Source organism: Lactuca serriola, chromosome 2 (genome assembly GCF_051521515.1).
Source record: "Lactuca serriola cultivar US96UC23 chromosome 2, Lser_US96UC23_V15, whole genome shotgun sequence".
Lineage (NCBI taxonomy): Eukaryota > Viridiplantae > Streptophyta > Magnoliopsida > Asterales > Asteraceae > Lactuca > Lactuca serriola.
Window position 1 is genome coordinate 204,394,985 of NC_136409.1, and position 19,182 is coordinate 204,414,166.

Genomic DNA, 19,182 nt, shown 5'->3' on the forward strand with positions numbered 1-19,182 from the left:
CATTTTTTCTATTAAATGGTTGACTGTGTAATAGTTTTATTCAAGGTTCTAAAAATCGTTCGATGGTAGCTCGACGATCAACAAGTGTTAAGAGATTAATCGGTCTTGGCGGTAATTAATCGGGGATCATAGATTATTAATAAAATATTAAAATTTATCAAAGATTAATATATTTTAAGAAAATAGGTACTTAAAAATTAGAAAAGAGAATTTGAAATTTGAAATTTTGAAAATACGAAAATATTAACACTTTGTTACAATATTTGAAAATTATGGAGTAAATTTTTTTTTAAGATAGGATAATGCTATGCTTAGTGATATGTAAGATCTATATGCTTGTTATTGGTTGGTTAATTGTATGATTATCTGTTATATATGTGTGTTGACACTGTGTATCTGTGGTTGGGTTGAGGCGGACCTGCTTTATGTAACACCGAAAATTTTAAAATAATTTTTCACAATTTATAAAAACATTTCTCATTAATTTTTCATAAAAACATCAGATTTAAATCTCAATTCACATTACACAAAATCCCAAGATCAATGTAAATATATCAAAGTCCCCTGTGTGTGTACAGATCAAGCCGGCGCCTTCCCACGGTCATCACTAGTACCTGAAACAACAACACTAACACTGTAAGCACGAAGCTTAGTGAGTTCCCCAAAATACCACATAAACACATATTAGCCACTCGAGGCTATAACTCTATGGGTCCGTGCACCCAACTCTGTGAACCCTCAGGTTCTAACTCTAGGAACCTTCCGGTTCCAACTCTATAATCATGCACAACATAAATCACATAGAAATAATGCAGTACAACACATAACATACATACACTAACACATAACTCTGATTACCGACTCAAGGTAAAGTATAGTGAGAAGACTCACCTCGCGGATCTCGATGACTCACAAATCCTGAATCCCTCGTGCCCGATCCTCCGAGCTATAATCCTCCTATAACATCATATGTCTCTAATTAACACTTTTTATCTCTAAGGTTGACTGTCCCTAAGAAGTCAACACAGGTCAACTCTGGTCAACGGTCAACGGTCAACTTTGACCGGACTCGGCGAGTGCACGAGGGCAACTCGGCGAGTCTAGACGTTTTCACCAACTCTCTAGGATTCCCTTCTTACACGTCGAGTACTCCCCCTGACTCGACGAGTTCCACCTGGAAGAATCGCGGGGCCACCCCAACTCAACTCGCCGAGTCTCAAGAACGACTCGGCGAGTCCCCGCTCGACTCAGACCACTTGACAACCCTCTCTAACTCGCCCTGACTCACTGGGTCAATCCATGACTCGACTGGATCACTCACTGGTCGGTCCAAGGCAATCTTCAAGCTACTCGCCGAGTCTGCTCATCGGACTCGGCGAGTCCATGCCATGCAATCACTCAAACTTGCTTCTAAGGTCAGATCTATTCCAACAATTCATAGATCTGGCCTTCCTAGAATGATTCACCACGTAAAGCTCCAGACTTTGTGCATAAACAACCTCTATATGACCATATATGAAGAATCATCAACAAATCCCACTACTCAAGGTCATAACCTCCATTGCTCTATATAAAGCTTGATGAATGAGGCTCTCTGGACCTCTATGGATCCAGATCCGAAGTCTCATCACTAGCAAGGGACTATTTGGCCGTCCAATCAACTCAACAAGGTCACAAGAAACCCTAAAATCAATTATACTTCACAAAACAGGAGATGAGCCGAAATCATACCTTTAGATTGAAGGGCTAAGCTTCAAATCCACCGAATAGCAGTCCCCTTTGCCTCCTCTTGGCTAGAGCCTCCCTCTTCTTTGCTAAACAACACACAAATGTCAAGAAATGCTTCCTTTCCCTCTCAAATCGCTAAAGCACTCTAGGGTTTCTCTCTATGGACTGCTGGATGCAAAAGACGACCATAAGGCCCTTTAAATAGGTCCCAAACCCGAGAAATTAGGGTTTCATTAAACAGCGTGGACTCGCCGAGTCCATATCCTGGACTCGCCGAGTCCATATCCTGGACTCGCCGAGTCCAGACGAATCCCGCGTCCAGAATCGCGACCCTACTCGGCGAGTCTGAGCTCCAACTCGCCGAGTCCCCTCTCAAAACACCAAAAAAACAAAACAATAAAATACCTGGAAATCCGGGCTGTTACACTTTATGTTGAAGGACAACAGACCCAGGGCGCCCTGGATAGACTGAAGGCTAGTGGGAAGTACCAGTTAGGCTGCAGTCCTGGAGAACGGTTAAGATAGGTTGAAGGCTCGGTGTGGCGTACCAGTCATGTTGAAGATGTTGTGAGCGTACCAAGTAGATTGTAGGTCGGTGGGGCGTTCCAGTCAGACTGAAGGCTCTGTATGCATGTTGTTTATTGTTATTATGTTGGTTTGTATTGGGTTGGTAGTTTGGGGGAAACTCACCAAGCTTTGGGCATACAGTTCGCGGGAAGGCGAAGGCTTGATCGTACACATCGTCATGTTTTTTTTTGTTTTTTTTTATTAATGATTTTGGGAAAACTCTAATAATAGACATGTTTTGGAAAACACTTTTTGTAAACAAATGATGATTTGGATTTTTTTTTTAAAGTTTAATTTTTTGTGAAATTTATGGATGTTATAGTACGTCATTTCTTGTTTATTAATTCCATTGTTGAGTTGCATGACTGGTAAGATTTGGGACTCCGCTTTGCTTCTTTCCAAGGGTACGATGTGTATCATTGAACCCTTGGTGATACACATAGTCTGATCTTCGAACGATAAAGGGCTTACCCGGTCAAAGAACTCCATCCCCAAAACCATGCAATAATCATTCATCGGTACTACGGTTAGATCGATAAGACCCTTCCGTCCTCCGATCTAGACAGCTACTCCATAAGTGACTCCAAGAATAGGCTCGGAAGGAGAGTCGACAGATTTCAACCAACCTATTTCTTTGGTGTATTGAATGTTCATCTTTTTAGCTTGACTTTTAGAAAGGAAATCGTGGGACGCACCTGTGTCGACTAAGGCTTTAGTGACTTTGTCATTTGCACTTACTTTTGCAAACATGAGACCTCTTCTTTTTTTTGCGTGAGTCTCTTTTTTTTCCACCGAGTTGAGGAGTCACATGAAGCCTAGTAGTGTCTCGTCCCTTTCCTCCTTTTCATCTTCGAAAACCATAATGTTGAAACTTTTCTTCTTGGGAAAATCTTTGATTAAATGGGGTCCGTCATATAAATAACACTTGACCTTCGAGGCCCCCCTTTAATCACCTTCCCCTTGAAAGTCGATGGCCAGACAGTGGGTTTATCATCCCTTTGTGGTGGCCTTGGTGTGGTTCTCTCTCCCTCAGTAGCTTTCCTTACCATAACATATCTTTGAAATTCCATAAGGTCTTCCGCCATAGTTATGGCTTCATCGACATCTTGGACATTCCTCCTGTTGAGCTTGTTATATGCCCAAGTTTGTAGTCCATCTTAGAATTAAAATAACTTGTCTTTCTCTTGTAAACCAGGCAACTCAAGTATTAAGGTGGTAAATTTTGTCATGTAATCTTTAATGGACCCAACATGTTTTAATCCTCAAAGTTTCTTCATGCCTACGTCTTAATCATTACAGGGTCAAAATTGTTTCTTGAGCTGTCTCTTAAACTTATCCCAAGTGTTTATGACATATAGGCCTTTCTCAATGTCACCATGCTTCCACCTCCACCATAGTGCGACGTTTTCACTCAAGTATAGAACGACCGTGTATATTTTGGACTTACCTTCCTTTACTCTAATGGCATTGAAATAGCATTCTAGGGACCTGAAAAATTGTTCGACTAGTTTAGGATCACGGTTACCTCCATATTTCAAGGGTTTAGGTGCCTCTGTGTGTGGCGTCATCTTCGTAACATCTCATCTGGCTATCGTTGCCTTGCATTGTTGGATAATTATGGGACCACTTCATAAATATGTACAATATATCATTAAATTCAATTATTATGGTAAGAATATAAATTGTTGATAGACCGATTTATACAATACTTACTTACCATGTGGGTTGAGTTCCCGGTTTGACTCAAGATCCTCAAGATCTCTTCCATCTCTCACATTAGGGTTTATATCCATCTATAAATACATGTGATGAGGAGCAAATCAAGACACATGAAAATACACTAAGAAATTCGTATGGTTCATTGTTGAGGGAGTTTAGAGAGAGTTATTGAGATCAACTGGAAAGCTCTTCCTAGTCTCTAGATCCGGAAATCTCAATGGAAAAGGTATGTAATCATTCTTTCATGTTTAAGTTTTCTTTTAATTAGATTTGAGATTAAAGATCTTCATATTATGCTTCCGCGTTTTACGTTTTGGTTATGAAAATAACCAACATGCATAGCTTTAGTTCATCTTCTAGAGTGCATATCTTCTCACATAACTCATTTTGCAAAGGTATTGATCAACACAAGGACTTCTTCCTTGATGGCATTGATGGATTCCTTCATTCCATCACTCGTGTCACTTATATCTCTCACAAACTGATCGACGGTATCCTTCTACTCAAGGATATGACTGAGGTTAATCATCACCCTTGTAAGCTTGTTTTCTAAGATTTCGAAGACATCTACCTATTGGTCCCGCTTCTTGAACTTCATTCTATTCTCCTCGACGAAAGGGGGAATGTTGGCAACTTCGCTTCCTTCTTTCATAACTATGATCTCTTGCTTGCAAAACCTGTCTGATACCACGTGTTATGGGGCGACTGATCACCGTGTGCCACTTAGTGTTTCTTCGACTAGGTCAGACTTACTACCCTTTTTGAGATACACTAACGACTAAGAAAGCAAGAGACTAAAGCTTGAGAGTTACCTTTATTTTAATTTTATTTGTAGTAATAGATTTTTAGTTGCAATTCTAATATTATATTTTGATTTTTATATATTAAGTTAATCGGGTAATTGAAAATACAAATAATCTTGAAAACCCTAAACTAAATTACCGGATTGATGACTCTTAAAGGTTGTTTTTTTTTTTTTTTTTTTTTTTTGCGCCAACATTTTGTCGTCAAATTTGCAACAAACATGAACTGAATAATCGGAAGAAACAAGATTATGAATCCTTTAATAGTCTTATCATATCAATGTCCTAGACTTCTTGAATATTCGATCTGGATTCTTCTACCAATGATCACTTGATGTGGGATTTTCTTATCTTAACGAGTGTTGGTAGCTTAATTCATGTTTCTGGATAATTCTTTAAAGATGAACTTCTTTCTCCTTGATATATTTTTTTTGTTTCTTTGTTCTTCAATCATGAAAGGAGGTTGTAACTTTTGTAAACATGGTTTTTTCAATAGAAAAGAAATTCAATGGAATCAGATGTCATGTTTAGTGAGTATGATAACTTTTCTTTTCCAAAATAATTTTGTTTTTTAAACAAACTCTTTTTGTGTATTACAAGGTTATTTTAATGAATACCAAAATTATAAAACAGGTAGCTTGCTGACATAGTAACATGTCATGCATTTTTGTAATGGTCACTACTAATATTATCTATCTTTAATTTCATTCCAACATATAAAAATTTTAAAAAAAAAGTAATTTAGATAATATAATTAAATTAGAAAAAATCAAAATTTTTCATATGCAACCTATAGGACAAAAGAGAGATGAAAATGGATGACAAAACCCCTTTGCTTGGTATCTTTGCATTTGGGTTGCAAATAAACCCTTTGAACAATTACATAAAAACAAAAGGGGCTAAATTTACAGAAAACCATAGTCAAGAGACCTTATTGGGCACATTGAAAAAATATGGGCCCTAAATACCAATAAAAAAAACAAGCCAATTTGTACATTTTTTTGGAAATATTGCAAACTTCATTCTCTTTCCTTATGCATTGCTCCTGAAGGATCCAAGAGCTTTTACAGCTGCTGCTCTCAATACGTACTGGTGGTAGAAGGCGGCGATGGCGGCTCCAATCATCGGTCCCACCCAGAATATCCACTGTACACACAACACACACTTCAATCCATGAGTACACGTACATGGTGGAGTAAAAATGTAACTATCAAGAAGGTCCAAATTAAAGACCTTAAAGGATGAATAATATGACTATAACTTACTTGATCATCCCATGCCTTATCTTTTCCATACATGACGGCAGCACCAAAACTACGAGCAGGGTTGATTCCGGTGCCGGTGATTGGGATTGTTGCCAAGTGAACCATGAACACAGCAAATCCAATAGGAAGAGGTGCCAACACCTTTCATTAATTCATCCAAAAAAAAAAAAAAACTATGTCAAAAGAAAGAAGAGAAAAGAAGAATCTTGAAAGTTCTGATATTGCAGAGTAAGTACTTACAGGGACATGGGAATCGCGTGCATTTCTCTTGGGATCAGTGGCGGAGAAGACGGTGTATACAAGAACAAATGTCCCGATGATCTCAGCACCCAAGCCAGTGCCTTTACTGTAACCGTCGGCGAGCTCGTTGGCGCCGCCACCATAAGTATTATAGTAAGTCTTCTGGAAAGCCTTAACAAGACCACAACCGCAGATAGCCCCCAAGCATTGAGCAACGATGTACATCACTGCCCTCGGGAGTGTCACCTTCCTAGCCAAGAACAACCCAAACGTAACCGCAGGGTTAATGTGTCCTCCTGGAATTTTTATCAAATCATCGTCAAAATCCATCTACTAATTATCAAAGTACGTAAGAAAACTAACTGATCGATCAGAAAATTAAAGTTACCAGAGATGCCGGCGGTGCAGTAAACGAGAACGAAGATCATGCCACCGAAGGCCCAAGCGATGCCCAGGATTCCTACGCCACCGCACTGGTCGGAGCTGTGGGTGGGATCGGTTTGAGACTTGTAGCCGATGACAGTTAAGACGGTGATGTAAAGGAACAAGAGGGTGGCTATGAACTCAGCAATGATGGCTCTGTAAAAAGACCATTTCGTGAGTTCCTCGGCGTCGATAAAGGCAGCCGGTGGAGGGTCTTCGTAATCTTTTGCGCTGTAGTCATGGCCACCAACTTCAACGTCTTTGCCCATTTTTGAAAGTTTTGTGTGTGTGTGTGTAAGAGAGAGATGGATATTGGTGCTTGGATGATGAGTGAAGTGGAAAGCATGTGTGTTTATATAAGGTAGGAATGTAGAAGAATCTGGAACAAAGTAGTAAAATAATATTTCTTTTTGTTTTTGTCGCCGACTCTTTTATTTATAATTGTCAATATTAATTTAATAAACGATGTATATTGTTAAGTTATATGCGTATGTTTGACAAAAAAAAAAATAAACAAAGTGGTGTGACAAAATTAAGATTAGCAAGGTGTTTTAAACAAAAGCATTTGGGTAAACTCTAAAAGTTATATACCACATATACAGATGATATAATTGATTTTTTTATTGGTTAACGTTACAATATTTAGGTCTAACGAACTTATAAACTAATTTAATTTATAATTAAACTTATCAATCAATAATATATATATCAAACAGTATTAATAAGATATTAAAATTAATTTTTATAATTTTATTAAATGTTAAATTACGCTATCTTATCTCAAATTAAAACATAGATTAATAACATAACGACGACGATACAGAGTAGGGTAGTAGGCTGTCACTGTCACCTACCACCGCCCATTCCAATTTCGGCCACATTAATTCATATTTTAACCACTATCTTTCTGCCATCTAGATCCCATAAACCAATCATATTCAAGAGTAGAGTACCTTTTGCTTAACCCAACCAATCATCTAACGTTACTCCAACAAAAAATAATAAGTGGCCATGATGCTGCCACGTAATTAACGTGTTTAGGTTGAAGTGAGTGGTGTTACCGAAACTGCACTCCCTTCCCGTTATATAAACGTCATGTCATTTTTACCACACATTGTAGTTTCTTGTCTCACGAAAGGAGTGGTGCCACATTTTTATTTTATTTTATGTTTTTTTTAACAATTTTAATTTAATAAAACTTCTTTTTAAATAAAAAAACATAATTTTTCATTATTTGAAAATTAAAAACACATTATATTGCATTACCAAAAAAAATAACGAAAACCACACACATAACATTTAAAATAATCCTACAAACTTAAAAAACACAAATAAAATAACTAAAACAAACTACATAAAGTCATTTTCCGAGAACTCGTATTCGGAGTCATTCGGTGGATCCAGATTAAGGTTAATGTTTTGAACCCCGTAAATGTGTTCCACCAAGTCATTGCAAAGATTGTGAAATGTTTCAGTGCAACGTATATCTGTTGTCCTGTTCATATACTCTTCACCATCAATTTTCATTGATTATGTCTCTGGTATGGTTTCTTTCTCGTCAAACGCACATATCACTCTTCCTTTGTCTTCAATAATCATGTTATTCAACATAATACATGTATACATGATTTCTTGAAGTTTTTCCTTGCCTAAATAAGTTGCTGGTTTTTTCAATATGAACCACCGTTTCTTCAGAGCTCCAAAAGCACGCTCAACATCCTTCCTAGCTCTTTCTTGAGCTCTCTTGAATTTCTTTCGTCTAGAACCATGTAGACATATAAACGATTTAACAAACAAAGCATACTCATGATAGATTCCATCGACCAGATAATAACCATACTTATATGGCATTCCACGCACTTCAAAATAAGAATCTGGTGCGGATCCATCGTATATGCTGTTAAATATTGGTGAACGATTAAGAACGTTGATGTCAAACCAGGAGAAGCAAAAAAAAAAAAAAAAAAAAAAAAAAACATGCCAAATCCACATATCTTGTGATGCAACTACTTCAAGTATGACTGTTGGGTGACCATGATCACCTCGAGAAAATTGCCCATGATATGATGTAGGGCAATTTTCCCATGCCCAATGGAGACAATCTAAGCTTCCTAGCATTCCAGGAAACTCATGCACACTAGCATGATGAGCTTGCAATTGCAGGATGTCATTACGTGTAGGATTACGTAAATATTTTAGACCATAAAACTGAATCACAGTTTTGCAGAAAAAATGGAGACCGTCTCCTGCGATCCTAGCAGACATCCTAAAAGTTTCGTCTAACGCATCAGGTGGAATGTCATATGCTAACTGACGAAATGTGGTCGTGCATTTTTGTAAGGGAGTGAAACCAGGTGTACCTCTAGCTTCGTAGCCTTGTTGAAAAAAACTGCACTCCCTCGTTACATCTTCAACTATACGTTCATATAAACCTTTGAACATTCTGAATCGCCTACGAAAATAATACCCTTGATAAGTGGCATTCTCTTCAAAATAGTCTTGCACCAAACGTTGGTTGGCTTCTTCACGATTTCTGCAAATATATCTTCGTGTTCTCCGTTGAGAACTTGCAGCTGCGTTTTTGCATAAAGCATCGTATGTTTGTTCCGCCATTTGAGCACACGCAACAACAGTATCAAAAGTAGTCTGAAATTCTTCAGAAGATGAAGAAGATGACATTTTTGAGAGAGTGGTGATTTTTTTTAAAATTTTGAAAGAGAGAAGAGATTGTATTGTGGTTAAAAATAAATGAATTGGATATGTATATATAGGAAAGAAAGGAAAAAAAATTATATTCGGATGCAAAGGACCGTCAACGGTTAAAAGGTGGAACATCCAATCAGATAGTGCGGTTGTTTCTATCCGCACTGCGGTTTTGGCCGCAGGAAACTGCACCCTGGGGGAGGTGTTCGCGATCCACGTGGCTGCACTACGGTTTGGAACCGCACCCCACACCGTATAGCCTTATTCGTAAGAAAATGCAATATATATATATATATATATATATATATATATATATATATATATAACATCAGGGATTTGCAGACATTAATATTATTTATTTTATTAAATAATGGTCTGTTTTTGGTTTGGGCCAAGATAGTTGGGCCTTAAGATTTGGGCTGAGAAAGACATTACGCGAGGCGTACCATGCCAGGTACGCGCAACGTACTTAAAAGGATGGGACGGGAAGGCCATACACCTACGCCCAGCATACCAAAGGGTACGCGCAGCGTACGCGTGCAGGTTCTAAAACCCTAACTTTTAGGATTTGATCCTTATTTAAAGGACCTTATTCCTATGGTCCAACCTCCCTCTCACCCTTATACAGCCACCACGAAAACCTTAACCTACATTTGTGTATTCTTGTGATTTGGAAGCCACTTGATAGCATTTTAGTGTTGTTTTGGTGTTTAGAAGAGAAAGGAGTTTGAAGAAGGAGCAAGGATTCAAAGGGAGCTTGTAGATCCAGAAGATTAGCACCATTTCTGACTCATTTGATTGCATGTTTAGATTTGATTTAGGGGTGTTTTGGGTCACTTTTGGACTCCATTGTTGAGGTTGCTTGAGTCTTGATAGTTTCAGAACATAAAAGCCGTCCTTTTGGGCTCTTAAAAGCACTTAGAGTAATAAAAATCGGACCTTGATGGTTAAGCCACAACCATGCAAGTGGTAGATGGTCATAAAGCTTGTTAAAATGACCAAAATCATGTTTTGACCCCAACCATGCATGCAAGCACGTAAAGTTTGTGACTTTATGGATTAGGAGGTCTTGAAGGACCTGGATCTACATTTTGGATGTAAAGACTTAATGGATTAAGTCACAAATGAAGTCCCAAGGAAGCTGGCCAGTATGCTAAGCGTACACCCTGGTACGCTTAGCATACTAGGTCAACTCCCCGTTTTGGTCAAGGCCAGCGTACGATGGGCGTACGTGCCAGGAACGTCACGCGTACGCATGCAAAGTGGCTATATTGGGCTTTTTGGGCCTTATGGATTTGGGCCTGGTCTATTGGGCCCTGTGGCCCACTGTGGAGTATAGTTATGAGCCTGAGAATTTAGAATTAGAAGTGTTGGGCCACATTGGGCCATTCGAAATTATTTTGTTTTGGGCTAAGGACTTATTAGTATTGTAAAAAAGGCCCATTTGAAAGGTTGGGCCCAATTTAAAAAGTTGGGCCATTAGTGGGCCCTTAGGGAGCCTTTGATGGGCCATGGATGCATTGGATTTAATAAGTTAGCATTGGACCTTATGAATGGTCCAATTTAGGCCGAGGAGGGTAAAATGGTCATTTTACCCTAAGTAGTGTTATAGATTCTGATTGAGTGTTATTATGATTATGGTAAGCAGGGAGTCATCAAAGCAACTATTGGAGATTACTTCCCGTGAGATTCGACACTCAGCTTTACGATGCGAGTTACCTTCCAATATAGGTGGGTCTTAGACACCAATGTCGGCCCACCAGTAGGTGATTATGTATGAGATGGTTGTCTTTGTGATAATCGTCTGGTTTGCCAATATTTGATATGCTTTATGTGTTACGATGCTCTGTCATATGTGTTAGTAGTAGTAGGGGTGAAATAGTCCCCAGCAGTCGGTTTAGATAAACTGACGGGTAATTCAAGTACCCCAGAATGACTTGACATGGGTAAGTCAAGCACCCCATAATGGCTTGACCTAAGTAAGTCAAACGCCCCAGAACGGCTTGACATGGGTAGGTTAGGTACCTCAGAATCGTCTGGCAGTATGTTGTTATATAGAATATGGTATGATGGGGGAACTCACTAAGCTTTATGGTTACGGTTTTCAGTTTTGGTTTCAGGCACCTCTTCGTCGAAGGGGAATGAGCTGGCATGGTAGCAGCGCATCACACATACATATGATTTCCGCATTTTGAGATCCATGGGATTGTACTCTGACATTATTATTATTCCACGACATGTTTTATGATATTTGACTTATGAGATTATGGGTTGATATGATATTGATGACTTTTTTCAGTAAACACTTTTATAAGTTACTAAATTAAAAATGAAATTTTTTGTCGTGATTTTTGGGTGTTACAATATATATATATATATATATATATATATATATATATATATATATATATATATATATATATATAGGCTTAGGTTATTTTGTTTAAAGTAATTATTGTGTTATTGCATGCATAAATATGGGCCAATCAAATTTACTTATTTTAAGAAAGTGATTAATATACATTATTGAATTAAATATAATTGAAAATTTCAACTTAATTAATTACAATGGTAATTTAGTCAATTAATATATATTTAATAAATGAAAATTGCATTTTTTAAGGGATCATAGGTTCTATTAATTTTAAAAATCCGATTTTATGAATTATAATTCTTTTAATTCTGACATTCTGACAGAATATGTTTATGGGTATATTCAAAAATAAAAATATTCTTGAACCATAAATAATAAAAATATTCTTGAACCTATTTTTGATGATGACTTTAAAACTTATTGAAGAGTAACCACTTCTTGTAGAATAACAAAATCTTAAACAATCAATTGAAAAATAAAAACAAAAAAATACATTATTTCTTATAGAATACGGGTAACAATTGTTAAGAATTACATTTATTGTTAAAAAATAAAACTAAAAAAAACAATCAAAACAGGGAAGAAACATCAAATCTAACGACTAATACATTCTAAAAGAATAATATGGTCCGTTCTTCAAGCATCAACTTCTGTGATTCCAACAAAATTGGAATTCGTCATTCCATTCCAACGTTCACGCCGTTGATCAACATGTCTCCTTCACACATTATATAAGAATAACTGCTATGAAATTATACATTTTAATACAATTACACATATTCTAACAGAATGTCATAAAAAATAAATAAAATCTTAAAAAGCATGGAATTCTCAAATATAGAATTCTTGTCAAAGTTCTAGGTCAAAGAAGTCAATATTTAACCGATTCAAGTCAAGCATGATATTACTACAAAATGAAGAATGTTGATAGCACAAGGATAACAAATTCATAACTTGATGCATATTACTACACTCATTTCAAAAAGATGGAGATATTATTCTAGTGTAAACATGACGTGTGTTATCCTCTATTGAATATTTGACTTTTGAATGTCAAATTAAAATGATGGTTAACTTGTTTTGGTTGATATAGAAAAAACATATGGTCTATTCAAATCAAACTAGTTTGAAGCTACAAAGTTAAATATACATGGATCAATTTTTTATTTTTAATTTTTAGAATCTACATGGTAGAATTTCAATAAACAAGAACATACCTGTTCTGGAGCAATTTCAAGCAGACCCTTCTCAAGCTTTTGGCCCCATAATTCCAGAATCTAGAGTAGACACACACATTATAAAATCCAAATTAAAAACCTAAGAACCCATTGAGATTATGTGAATTAGTTATACAAATTGAAATTATGTATTAAATGAAGATTGAAAAAGACCATTAATGGAAATGGAGATGTGAGGAAGAAACCTTGAGGGGGCGAACTGAGAATCCTTTGCTTATGGCAAGACCGGTACGAGACAACCCAAGATCAATTCCTAGACTGAATCCACCCAACCACCTAGAATCAAGCTTCCTTCGCATGACGTTTGGGGGAAAAGGAAAAGGATGTTCTTTGACTTTGAGTGAGACATATGCCCTAATTTTTGTAGTACGCACTCGTACAGAATTTGAGTGAGAATTGAGGTGTATATTGGAAGGATTAGTGGGTGAAAGTGTAAATAATGTTGGCAATCCATGTGTCTGCACCATTTTCATTCTCTCGTTCCTGATGTCCTTCTTCACCTTCATCAATGTACAAGGTCGATAGCGGTTACCCTTCTTTTTGTTTCAGGTCATTATCGACGGTTATATATAAGAAAATAAATTAGGTTAAGAGTGAAGGCTAACAAGATTATAGGGATTATTTTTGGAAGTTATTAAAAAAATGACTAAATTACCCTTATTTATTTATTTAATTATTTAATTTTGATTGACATACATTTATGCATACGATAACACAATATTTAGTTTAAACAAATGAATCTAGCTCTCTCTCTCTCTCTCTCTCTCTCTATATATATATATATATATATATATATATATATATATATATATATATATATATATATATATATATATATATATATATATATATATATATATGAATGTATGTTAGGATATAAGAGCCAATAAAATAGATCTCATAGTGTAGATTATATGTGCATGTATTGATAGACTTGTTAGGTTGTTGCTTGTAATGTTAATTGTGTATGTGATCGGTTAAGGGCTGAGGCATTCCCGCTTCGTGCGGATGCCCAAGATGCGGGCATATTAGCTAAAGGCCAAGGGTGAATCGATGGAAATAGCAACTTAAGTGAGTGTGAACCATAATAATGACTATAGCAACTTAAGCGATTTTGAGCCTAGATACTTAGAAGGCGAGGTGACAACAATAACAACTTAAGCGATTGTGAGTCGGATAACGACAATAGCAACTTAAGCGATTGTGAGCCTAGATACTCGATTCATTCATGTATATGTATTGTGATATATGGTTTATTGGGGGAACTCACTAAGCCTAACGCTTACCCAGTTGTTACAAATGTTTTTCAGATACTTCGTGAGAAGAGGAAGGTTCGACTATACACACACGAATTCGTAATCATGTTTTCACAAATGTAAATGTACTCTCATATGAGTTAATGAATAAAAATAAAAATTTTGCTTTTAAAATCAGGATGTTACACAATTTTAAGATATTAAACTAAAATTTTTAAAATTTATACTTATTTTTTAGAATATATTAATTTTTTAAATAATTTTATTTATAATTTAAGGTTCCCGATTAATCATCCATTAATCTCCGCAGAGTCTGATTAATCATTTAACATCAGCCCACCGCCGAACGATTTTCACAATCTTGTTAAAAATATATATAAAAACAAGTTGTAGATCACTCGAAATACATTAAAAATTACATAACCATAAATTTTTACATCAATTCGTGTATACATGTGAGTGTGTTAGCTTTTCTTTTGGAAAACAATGTTCTTTTTTAAACAAACTTTTTTTGTGCATTACAAAGCTATTTTATTGCATACCAAAACTAAAAAAAAATAGTTTGTTGACATGTCATGTATTTTATAACGGTCAATGTCAACATATAATTTCTTTTTAACGTATTATTTTTCTTAAAAAAACAATGCAATTTTAGATAATATAATTAAAATAGAAAAAAATCAAAGTAACTCAGGACACAAAAGAGATGAAAGTCGATGACAAATCCCTTGCTTGGTATGTTTGCATTTGGGTTGCAAATAAACCCTTTGAACAATTACATCAAAACAAAAGGGACTAAATGTACAGAAAACCATAGTCAAGAGACCTTATTGAGCACATTGCAAAAATATGGGCCCTAAATAACAAAACAAAAACAACAACAACCAAAAAAAAAAAGAGCCAATTTTTACAATTTCTTGGATATATTGCAAACTTCATTCTCTTTCCCTAGGCATTGCTCCTGAAGGATCCAAGAGCTTTTACAGCTGCTGCTCTCAATACGTACTGGTGGTAGAAGGCGGCGATGGCGGCTCCAATCATCGGTCCCACCCAGAATATCCACTGTACACACAACACACACTTCAATCCATGAGTACACGTACATGGTGGAGTAAAAATGTAACTATCAAGAAGGTCCAAATTAAAGACCTTAAAGGATGAATAATATGACTATAACTTACTTGATCATCCCATGCCTTATCTTTTCCATACATGACGGCAGCACCAAAACTACGAGCAGGGTTGATTCCGGTGCCGGTGATTGGGATTGTTGCCAAGTGAACCATGAACACAGCAAATCCAATAGGAAGAGGTGCCAACACCTTTCATTAATTCATCCAAAAAAAAAAAAAAACTATGTCAAAAGAAAGAAGAGAAAAGAAGAATCTTGAAAGTTCTGATATTGCAGAGTAAGTACTTACAGGGACATGGGAATCGCGTGCATTTCTCTTGGGATCAGTGGCGGAGAAGACGGTGTATACAAGAACAAATGTCCCGATGATCTCAGCACCCAAGCCAGTGCCTTTACTGTAACCGTCGGCGAGCTCGTTGGCGCCGCCACCATAAGTATTATAGTAAGTCTTCTGGAAAGCCTTAACAAGACCACAACCGCAGATAGCCCCCAAGCATTGAGCAACGATGTACATCACTGCCCTCGGGAGTGTCACCTTCCTAGCCAAGAACAACCCAAACGTAACCGCAGGGTTAATGTGTCCTCCTGGAATTTTTATCAAATCATCGTCAAAATCCATCTACTAATTATCAAAGTACGTAAGAAAACTAACTGATCGATCAGAAAATTAAAGTTACCAGAGATGCCGGCGGTGCAGTAAACGAGAACGAAGATCATGCCACCGAAGGCCCAAGCGATGCCTAGTATTCCTACGCCACCACACTGGTCGGAGCTGTGGGCGGGATCGGTCTGAGACTTGTAACCGATGACAGTCAAGACGGTGATGTAAAGGAACAAGAGGGTGGCGATGAACTCAGCAATGATGGCTCTGTAAAAAGACCATTTCGTGAGTTCCTCGGCGTCGATAAAGGCAGCCGGTGGAGGGTCTTCGTAATCTTTTGCGCTGTAGTCATGACCACCAACTTCAACGTCTTTACCCATTTCCGAAAGCTGTGTGTATGTTTGGTGTATTTGTGTGTTTAAGAAAGAGATATAGGGACTTTGGATGATGATGATGAGTGAAGTGGTTTGCAAGTGTGGTATTTATATAAGGGGGAAATATAGAAGAATCTGGAACAAAGTAGTAAAATAATATTTCCTTTTGTTTTAGACGCCGACTATTATATTTATAATAATAATTATAATTGTCAACATTAATTTAATGAACGCGATATATTGTTAAATTATATGCATCTGTTTGAGATAAGATAAACAAAGTGTTGTAACAACAGCTTTGAAAAATAAGATTCGCAAGGCGTTGTAAACAAAACCTTTTTGGGAAAATTCTATACTTTTAAATACCACATATAGAGATGATATAATTAATTTTTATCGGTTAAATTTATGATGTTTATATCCTATTTGACAAATTAATCTATATACCATTAACTTATGTTAGACTTTAATTTATAAGCTTATCAATAATTTAATTCAAATGAACTAATTTATATGTTATTTTTAATTTTATGATTTAATTAAATACTAAATTATAATAAACGGAGGTGTTTGAATAATGAAAACAAATTACAACATAAATTTAATAACATAACGACGATGATGCATAGTATTAGTAGGGTAATACGCTGTCACTCTCACCCACCACCGTCCATTTCAATTTCGGCCACATTAATTCATATTTTCATCTCTATCTTTCTGCCATCTGGATCCCATTACCCAATCATATTCAAGAGTAGGAGTACTTTTTGCTAACCCAACCAATCACATAACGTTACTCGAATAAAAATAATAAGTGGCCATGATACTGCCACGTTTTATAAACGTTTTTACTCATAAGATTTATAAAGGAACTACATAACAAAAAAGTGAAAATGCACAATATATGATGGAAATAAAGTTATCTAGTGTTGATCCGTAAATTGGCAAAGAAACAATATGTAACTATAGAAACTTCGGCGAGTATTCTATTGCCACACTTTAGTTGTTTGTGCTACGATTTTTATGTTATTGCTAAAGTGTTGTACGCACAATTATATGGTTAATGATTTATAGATATAATTTTTTTTTTGAGTTTGTTTAATATTCGTTTTATTTGTTTTAGATAGAGGTTGGTTCTAACTTATAATTAGCTGGTATTCATATTGTTTGTTACCATAGTTATATATATAATTCAGTTATACAGTTTCAGATATGTTTTTTAACCGGTCTCATAAAAGATTAGATATAACTCAATCGACTCTTGACTCGAGCAAAATTTTTTGATTCGATCAAACAACTTAATAATCTTGTACATTTATTTATCTTGTACATTTTTACATAGAAAAAACCTATATGTTTTATTATTAACATTAAACATATTTTCATGTTTATAAAGTGTCACTAATATATTATGATCGATTATTATATGATTTTAATCTAAAATTTTCTAATACAATATTGCCTTGAAATTAGTTTTTTTGTAAATTTTTTTTAAAAATATTTTTAACAATCTTTTTTGAATGTTCCAAAATATATACACAACTTTTTTACAATATTTTAATTTTTCTTTTCTATTTTTTAATTTTTTTTAATAAACGGGGTGTTACAAAAACAATTTAGGCATCTTCCCTAAAATAAGCTAGTGTTCGTGTCTATTCAGACACATTTCCTAAATCTAGCAGATACTCATCTCACAATCATCGCTTAACATTCTACGTTTAAGTCTAAAAATCCTAGAAATTCAAAGTTCGTTTAAACTAATGCTCTGATACCAATAATGATGTCCTCAATTTCACGGCCAGAAAAGACCGATTTATTTATGCTTATTTAAAATCAGAGCATCATTTTTAAAGAATAATATTGCGGAATTTGTTCCCCAAAACATGATAATGATATTATCAAAATATTTCTGAAGAAATGTATTTTATTATATTAAAAATGTTGGGGTGTAATCATCAATAGAATACATAAGCATAAACGGAAATAATACAGACCTTACAAACATATGTTATTCTACTGGACTATAATCCATAAATCTCTCATCAATCATCACATATGTGCTCTCGTGCTACTACCTGTAATGCAAGAAACTGAGTGGGCCAGGCTTGAGAGCCTAGTGAGCACATAGGGTTTTCAACCCACAATAATTATATTCTTCTCATCAAAACATTCAACCTGATTACCCATTACCGTTATCCTCACTTTCTATCCCTAAAGCATCTAATTTAGGGGAACTATCCTAAGGAATCATCTTTGCGATAGGCATTACTGCTTAGGGGATACCTTAGCACCATATGTCAATTAGCCAATTGTGGGGGGATGGAGTACACCTAGTGAACACTTAGTTTAAAAACACATACAGGTTGCGAGCATGCTAGCATTCAACTGGACTATCTAGAACAGTCGGTGGTCGTCATTTATACTCCGCCAGACGACTATATCATCATTAAGTCAAGGTCTCTCATCATCTATTTCATCTTTCATCTATCATCATCTTTTATCTACTCATCTTTTACCCAATATATTTATAGGTATAAAAAATACATATACAGTTTAAATCAAGTAAAACATGTATAAACCGTTCATCTAGCATAGATATCAGGAACATAGATAATAGGCATAAATAGCATGTAATTGTCTTAAATACTTCATATCTATGTGTAAGATGAAAGTACTATGCACTCACTTGTTAAAGCGGATGACTAGAAAGTTAGACAATGCTTCGCTTCAGCACTTGGATTTTACTTTGATATGACCTA

General features: G+C 35.8%; 3 protein-coding genes across 3 annotated transcripts; all 3 read right to left on the reverse strand.

Annotated features, from left to right (window-relative positions):
- Positions 1-5,632: 5,632 nt before the first annotated feature.
- LOC145088217 (putative aquaporin PIP2-2) lies at positions 5,633-7,081 on the reverse strand. The gene is made up of 4 exons (XM_079026466.1): positions 6,711-7,081; positions 6,323-6,618; positions 6,083-6,223; positions 5,633-5,963 (listed from the first exon to the last, which is right to left on the reverse strand). The coding sequence occupies exons 1-4, from the start codon at positions 7,012-7,014 to the stop codon at positions 5,850-5,852; spliced, it is 855 nt and encodes a 284-aa protein (XP_078882592.1). The 5' UTR covers positions 7,015-7,081; the 3' UTR covers positions 5,633-5,849.
- Positions 7,082-8,275: 1,194 nt separating this feature from the next.
- Positions 8,276-9,424, reverse strand: LOC145089983 (uncharacterized). Its single transcript, XM_079028349.1, has 2 exons — positions 8,727-9,424; positions 8,276-8,642 (listed from the first exon to the last, which is right to left on the reverse strand). Exons 1-2 carry the CDS (start codon positions 9,422-9,424, stop codon positions 8,276-8,278), a joined length of 1,065 nt encoding a protein of 354 aa, XP_078884475.1.
- A 5,599-nt stretch (positions 9,425-15,023) lies between these two features.
- On the reverse strand, positions 15,024-16,513 carry LOC145088219 (aquaporin PIP2-4-like). The gene is made up of 4 exons (XM_079026468.1): positions 16,126-16,513; positions 15,738-16,033; positions 15,498-15,638; positions 15,024-15,378 (listed from the first exon to the last, which is right to left on the reverse strand). The coding sequence occupies exons 1-4, from the start codon at positions 16,427-16,429 to the stop codon at positions 15,265-15,267; spliced, it is 855 nt and encodes a 284-aa protein (XP_078882594.1). The 5' UTR covers positions 16,430-16,513; the 3' UTR covers positions 15,024-15,264.
- Positions 16,514-19,182: the final 2,669 nt, after the last annotated feature.